The sequence below is a fragment of the Mobula birostris genome, chromosome 4 (assembly GCF_030028105.1).
Source record: "Mobula birostris isolate sMobBir1 chromosome 4, sMobBir1.hap1, whole genome shotgun sequence".
Lineage (NCBI taxonomy): Eukaryota > Metazoa > Chordata > Chondrichthyes > Myliobatiformes > Myliobatidae > Mobula > Mobula birostris.
Window position 1 is genome coordinate 318342 of NC_092373.1, and position 7901 is coordinate 326242.

General features: G+C 44.1%; 1 protein-coding gene across 1 annotated transcript in view; it reads right to left on the reverse strand.

Moving 5' to 3' along the window:
* Positions 1-6842, reverse strand: part of LOC140195825 (uncharacterized) — a 100226-nt gene extending 93384 nt beyond the window's left edge. Inside the window, exons 1-2 of the mRNA XM_072254459.1 lie at positions 6791-6842; positions 4697-5752 (exon numbers count right to left, since the gene is read on the reverse strand). Coding sequence (XP_072110560.1) covers positions 4697-5752 — 1056 coding nt within the window. The 5' untranslated portion in view covers positions 6791-6842. The remainder of the gene's footprint in view (positions 1-4696; positions 5753-6790) is intronic.
* Between the last annotated feature and the right edge of the window lie 1059 nt (positions 6843-7901).

The window sequence follows — 7901 nt, forward strand, 5'->3', positions numbered from 1 at the left end:
ATGACTTAAGGATTGAAGGGTGCCCTTTCAGAACAGAAATGCGAAGAAATTTTTTCAGTCAGAGGGTGGTGAATCTATGGAATTTGTTGCCATTGGTTGCAGTGGAGGCCAAGTCATTGGGTGTATTTAAGGCAGAGTTTGATAGGTATCTGAGTAGCCAGGGCACCAAAGGTTATGGTGAGAAGGCAGGGGAGTGGGACTAAATGGGAGAAAATGGATCAGCTCATGATAAAATGGCGGAGCAGACTCGATGGGCTGAATGGCCTACTTCTGCTTCTTTGTCTTATGGTCTTATGGACTGGATCAGGTGGATGTGGAGAGGATGTTTCCTATGGTGGGGTTATCCTGAACCAGAGGGCACAGTCTCAAAATTGGGGAGTGACTGTTAAGAACAGAGGTAAGAAGGAATTGTTTTAGCCAGAAAGTAGCGATTTTGTGGAATGCTCTGCCACAGACTGCAGTGGAGACCAAGTCCAAGGGTAGATTTAAAGCGGAAATAGATATTTTCCTGATTGGCCAGGCATCAAAGGATACAGCGAGAAGGCAGGTTTATGGGTTTGAGTGGGATTCGGGATCAGCCATAATGGAATGGCGGAGCAGACTTGATGGGCTGAATGCCTAATTCTGCTCCTATGTCTTATGGACTAAGGGGACTAGTGAGGGAGGCCACCAAGGCATCTATGACAACTCTAAAGGAGTTACAAGCTTCAGTGGTTGAGATGGGAGAGATTGCACATACAACTGCTGTCCAGGTGCTTCACCAGTCAGAACTTTATTGGAGAGTAGCAAACAGAAAGCCACTGTTGAAAAAAACTCACATTAAATCTTGGCTAGGGTTTGCCAGAAGGCATGTGGGAGTCTTTGAACTCAGCTGAAAAAAGGTCCTATGGTCTGATGAAACCAAAATTGAACTTTCTGACCATCAGACTAAACACTATATTTGTCGTAAGCCAAATACCGCACATCATCAAAAACACACCATCCCTACTGTGAAGCATAGCTGTGGCTGCAAGCCCTGGAAGGCTTATGAATACAGGGCAAAATGAATGCAGCAAAATACAGGGAAATCCTGGAGGAAAACCTGATGCAGTCTACAAGAAAACTGTGACTTGGGAGAAGATTTGTTTTCCAACAAGACAATGGCCCCAAGCATAAAGCCAAAGCTACTCAGACTCAGAGTTCAGACCTCAATCCAATTGAAAATTTGTGGCTGGGCTTTAAAGGGGCTGTTCACTCACAATCCCCATACAATCTTTCAGAGCTTGAGCAGTTTTGTAAAGAAGAATGGGGAAAATTGCAGTGTCCAGATGTGCAAAGCCGATAGAGCACTACCCACACAGAGGCAAGGCTGTAATTGCTGCCAAAGGTTCATCTACTAAATACTGACTTGAAAGAAGTGAATACTTATGCAATCAATTATTTTGCGTTTTACATTTGTAATTAATTTAGATCATCTTGTAGAGATCTGTTTTCACTTTGACACGAAAGAGTCTTTTTATGCTGACCAGTGCCAAAAAACAAGCCAAGTTAAATTCAATGTTGTAGAACAATAAAACATGAAAACTTTCAAGAGGGGTAAATAATTTTTATAGGCACTGTAGCTAGGGAGAATGTAGGACTACTGGGATAATGGAGAAAATTTATATTTGGAGCAAGAGGATGTGGGCAAGGAACTAAATTAATATTTTATTTATTTGTTTGTTTGTTTGTTTAGTGATAAAGCACACAGTAGGCCCTTCAAGTCATCCTGCCCCAGTTACACCATAACCTGAATTTAACTCTAACCTAATCATGGGACAATTTATAACAACCAGTTAAACTACCCGGTACATCTTTGGATCACAGGAGGAAACGAAAGCACCCACACATTCTGTGGGAAGGATGTACAGACTCCTTACAGATGGCACTGGAATTTTCATTAGCATTCACCAAGGGCACAGAGGACAGTGAAATCAGTGTGAGATTTTGAAATAATTTAGGGCATGTTGGAATCAAATAGCTGGTGGTATTGGATTTATTGAGAGACAGTAAGGTGGATACTGTAATTTCCCATGGTCCAATGTGAACCTATCCTAGGTTATTGAGAGAGGTAAGAGAGATTTGTAGGGCCTTGACAAAGATATTTGCATCCTTTCTACCCACAGGTGAGATTCCAAAAGAATGGAGAGTGACCAGTGTTATTCTTTTGTTTAAGAAGGCCAATAGGCTTAATCCAGGAAATTATAGGGCAGGGGTAGGAGAACTATTGGAGAGGATTCTTTGCAATAGTATTTATTCTCACCGGATAGTCAACATAGATTTTTTTGTGGAGCAGGTCATGTCTTATTAACTTAAGATGCATGGGATATGGATCAGTTACAGATACATATTACAGATTTCAGACAAATAGCAGGTAGAGTTTAATCTGCGCTTGTGCGAGCGGTTGCACTTTGGAAAGCCGAGTGTAAATGGAAAAGTATACAGTAAATGTCAGGACCTTTAGAAGTGAGAGCAGAAAATAGAGAGTAACAATGATGAAAAATGTGAGGTGCTACATTTTGGTCGAACTAATCAAAATAGGACATACATGGTAAATGGTAGGGCATTAAAGAATGCTTTAGAACAGAGGGATCTAGGAATAATGGTGCATAGGTCCCTGAAGATGGAATCTCATGTGGATAGGGTGGTGAAGAAAGCTTTTGGTTTGCTGGCCTTTATTAATCAGAGCATTGAGAATAAGAGTTGGGATGTAATGCTGAATTTGTATAAGGTATTGACAAGGCCAAATCTGGAGTATTGTGTACAGTTCTGGTCACCGAATTGTAGGAAGGATGTCAATAAAATTGAGAGAGTACAGACAACACACATCAAAGTTGCTGGTGAACGCAGCAGGCCAGGCAGCATCTCTAGGAAGAGATGCAGTCGACGTTTCAGGCCAAGACCCTTCGTCAGGACTAACTGAAGGAAGAGTGAGTAAGAGATTTGAAAGTTGGAGGGGGAGGGGGAGATCCAAAATGATAGGAGAAGACAGGAGGGGGAGGGATGGAGCCAAAAGCTGGACAGGTGATAGGCAAAAGGGATAGGAGAGGATCATGGGACAGGAGGTCCGGGAAGAAAGACAAGGGGGGGGGACCCAGAGGATGGACAAGGGGTATATTCAGAGAAGTCGATTTCTTTAACTTCCACTAATGCCCCACTTCCCCCTCGTACCCCATCTGTTACTTATTTTTATACACACATTCTTTCTCTCACTCTCCTTTTTCTCCCTCTGTCCCTCTGAATATACCCCTTGCCCATCCTCTGGGTTCCCCCCCCCCTTGTCTTTCTTCCCTGACCTCCTGTCCCATGATCCTCTCATATCCCTTTTGCCTATCACCTGTCCAGCTCTTGGCTCCATCCCTCCCCCTCCTGTCTTCTCCTATTATTTTGGATCTCCCCTTCCCCCTCCAACTTTCAAATCTCTTACTCACTCTTCCTTCAGTTAGTCCTGACGAAGGGTCTCGGCCTGAAACGTCGACTGCACCTCTTCCTAGAGATGCTGACTGGCCTGCTGCGTTCACCAGCAACTTTGATGTGTGTTGCTTGAATTTCCAGCATCTGCAGAATTCCTGTTGTTTGAGAGAGTACAGAGGAGGTTTACTAAAATGTTGCCTAGGTTTCATCTCCTAAGTTACAGAGAAAGGTTGAACAAATTAGGCCTTTATTCTTTGAAGCGTAGAAGGTTGATGGGAGACTTGATAGAGGTGTTTAAAATTATGAAGGGTTTTGATAGAGTTGACGTGGTTAGACTTTTTCCATTGAGAGTGGGGAAGATTCAAACAAGAGGGCATGGGTTGAGAATTAGAGGACAAAAGTTTAGAGGTAACATGAGGGGGAGCTTCTTTACTCAGAGAGTGGTATCTGTGTGGAACGAGCTTCCAGCAGAAGTGGTTGAGGCACTATGTTGTTGTTTAAAGTTAGATTGGATAGATATATGGGCAGGAAAGGAATGGAGGGTTATGGGCTGAGTGCAGGTCAGTGGGACTAGGATAGAGTAGGAGTTCGGCACGGACTAGAAGGGCCGAGATGGCCTGTTTCTGTGCTGTAATTGTTATATGGTTATATGATGTGGCATTCGTTTAATTAGTTCGGCACAATATGACCTGTACTGTACAACATACATTCTATATATAGCCTCTTGTTTTAGTTACCCACAAAGGGAAAATCCACCCTATCCCCTCACAGTCAGAGGTGATCTAATTAAAATGTATCAAATTCTTACTGTTCAAGACAGGACAGAATGAAGTGCTGGTATTTCTTATGAACGGGGTACCTAGAACCAGGAGTACTAGTTTCAAAGTCATGAATTGGCCATTCAGGGGTAGAGATGAGGAGAAATTTCCCAATTTCAGAAGGGAGAAAATATTGGGAATTGTGTACTGAAGAGGTTATGGAAGCTCAGTTACTGATTATAGTCAAGGGATACGAGTTCACTCAGGAAAGAGTAAAAGATCAGCTATGTTTTATTGAATAACAGGCCAGGCACAAGGAGCCAAATACTGACACCTGCTTCTATTTCTTCAATTCTTGTGAACTCTTACATTGAATTTGGCATCATGTCCCTCCATTCTTCCTGGTGCTCTATTTCAATCATCCTGTGTTTCATATCTAAGGTGACAATTCTCCTCCCTGATTTCACTTTTCTCTGCTTTGAATACTCAGATATAAAGATTTGTACCTCTTTTAATTTACTGTCATCCAGCGAGAGCATCTCCAATTGAGACAGGTCACATATTTGCTTTGGAAAGTACCTAAGGGGATTTTGACTGAGATCCAAGAAGCGAATTTCTGTCAAATTGGAGAAACAATAGCTTAATTTCTTTAACTGTGTGTTTTTCAGATAGAGAAGCTGTAAAGAGTCAGCCAAATTGCAGATAGCTTTTGGAAGTATGTGGAGCTGATTATCAGAAACAGCTAATTCAGTCAGACTGGCTGGCAATGCTTTGACGTTGGCATGTAGTCTATTTCCACTAATATCTAATACACACATACTGAGACATTTGACAAGGGATTCCGGCATGGTCGTGAGCTTGTTGTGGCTCAAATATAAATGCTTTAAGTTTTTCAGAGAACCAATATCATCAGGAAGACAATTCAATAAATTCTGTCTCAAATTCAAAACTTCCAGTTTCAGCAGTTGGCAAAGTCCTGGTGGCAAACCATGCAACTTGTTGCTCTTCAAGTGAAGTTGTTGCAGTTGGGTCAGGTTCCGGATCTCACAGGGTAAGGTCGTCAGATTGTTCCCTGATAAGCCGAGCAACTGGAGGTGATGCAGTTTCTTACAGATCTGGGCTGGAAGCTGCACTAAATTCAGATTGGACAGGCGTAGTTCCTGCAATGCCTGGAGACGGCACAGTGTCTGTGTGGGGATTCCACAAGCCAGCGGATTGTCACTCAAATCCAGACTCTGGAGGTTCCGGCACTCCACAAGCTGGTCACAGATCCTGCTCAGCCTGTTGTTGTTCAGGTACAAAACCCTGAGTCTTCGTAGTGAACCAATCTCAGCTGGGATCTCCTCAATCTGGTTCCCCTCCAGGTGTAGCTCCTCCAAGTACTGGAGACGCAGGACCGCAGGTGGAATAAGATGTAGCCCTGCATTTCCCAGGTCCTGAAACAATATGTGGCCCCTCAGCAGCTGCACAACATCTGGGCTGGTTTCTGCTGTACCCAACAGACATGCAACTGCCTGAGAATTGATATCTGCCTGCCTGCCGCACCGTCCAACAGTCAACATCTGGAAACAGAAGTCATATGAGTCTAGTCAGGAACAGAAATACTAGCCCGCCATTCCACACTTTAACTAGATACTAGACGCTAGAATACTACAGCACAGTACAGGCCCTTTGCCCTTGATGTTGTGTCAATCCAAATATTCCTAAAAAAACGTACTAAACCCACACTACCCTGTAACCCTCTATTTTTCTTTCATCCATGTGCCTGTCCAAGAGGCTCTTAAATACCCCTAATGTTTTAGCCTCCACCACCATCCCTGGCAAGTCATTCCAGGCACCCACAACCCTCTGTGTAAAAAACTTACCCCTGATGTTTCCCCTAAGCTTCCCTCCCTTAACTTTGTACATATGCCCTCCGGTGTTTGCTATTAAAGGAATAGCAGGGAGTGATCCAGGGATTGTGAAGCGCAGAATCAAATATCGATGATTGTACGTTGTAGTACCAATTGTTTGGCGACAATAAAGTATAAAGTATAAAGTATTCGTGACCTTCATCATTGAACTTCCAAATTCTCTCCCCACCCTACACCACCTTCATCTTTCACCGTCCTACATTCCTCATTGTAGATTCATAGGGTTATGGAAAAGTACAGCCCAGAAATAGGCACTTTGGTTCATCAAGTCCGTGCCAAGCCATTTAAACTGCCTACTCCTATTTTTCCAGCTGATCCAAACATTGTCTTCCTCACTATCCACTACTCCCCCAGTTTCGGTGACATCCGCAAATTTGATCATTGATACAGATGACAAACAACAACAGAATCAGTACTGATCCCTGCGGCAAACCACTAGTCACAGGCCTTCAGTCACTGGCTCCTCCTACAAAGCCAATGTTTAATCCAATTTACTACCTCATCCTAAATGCTGAGCAACTGAACCTTCTTAACCAGCCTCCCATGTGGGACCGTGTTTGCCCTGTTCTGCCTCGGTCCATACCACAACTACCTCTCATTACTCATTACTGCCCTTCCCCTCTCCCAGTCACTCCCTCTGCCCCTCATCCCCCACCCACTATTTCCCCAGCCCCTCCCTCCTCGTACTCCTGTTTGTCCTCCTCCTCCTCCTCGCCCTCACTCGCCGCTTCACAGGAGGTTACTTCCGGTGAGACGCCGACAGCGGTTTCCATGGAACCCGGCGGCACTGTCGGGGAACTACCCGCTGACGTCACAGGAAGAGGGCGTGCGGCGCGTAGCGCGCGCGGTTGTGACTTTCTGCAACACTATCGACAACTCCAACCTTTGTGTCTCTGCAAGCTAACCAATAAACCTTTCTATTTCCTCATTTCATTCATTTATAAAAATCACAAAGAACACGGGTCCCTGTGGAACACCAATGGCCACCTACTTCCAGGCAGAATACGCTCTATCTACAACCAATTCCGAATCCATTCAAACAAGAGAAAATCTGAATGTGCTGGAAATCCAAGCAGCACAAAATGCTGGGGGAACTCCGCAGGCCATGCCCCGATAAAGGGTTTCGGCCAGAAAAGTCATTTCCATAGATGCTGCCTGGCCTTCTGAATTCTTCCTGCAATTTGTGTGTGTTGCTCCGAAACTTGCTTCCTTGGAGCGACGGAGGATGAGAGGTGACCTGATGGAGGTGTATAAGATGAAGAGAGGCATTGATCATGTGGATAGTCAGAGGCTTTTTCCCAGGGCTGAAATGGCTAGCACGAGAGGGCACAGTTTTAAGGTGCTTGGGAATAGGTACAGAGGAGATGTCAGGGGTAAGTTTTTCACACAGAGAGTGGTGAGTGCGTAGAATAGGCTGCCGGTGACGGTGGTGGAGGCGGATACGATAGGGTCCTTTTTTAAGAGACTCCTGGACAGGTATACGGAGCTTAGAAAAATAGAGGGCTATGGGTAACCCTAGGTAATTTCTCAGGTAATGACATGTTTGGCACAGCTTTGTGGGCTGAAGGGCCTGTATTGTGCTGTAGGTTTCCTATGTTTCCATGAATCCACATACACTGCCATGTTTACCTGGATCCCATGACTCCTAATGTTCTGAATGAGCCTACCAGGTGAGGAACATTGTCAGACACCTTATTATAGTCCAAAAAAAAACACTACATCATCTGCTCTAACTTTATAATTATGCTTTTGTAGTAATCATAATGCCATTAGTTTCAAAGTAAATATGCAAAAAGAT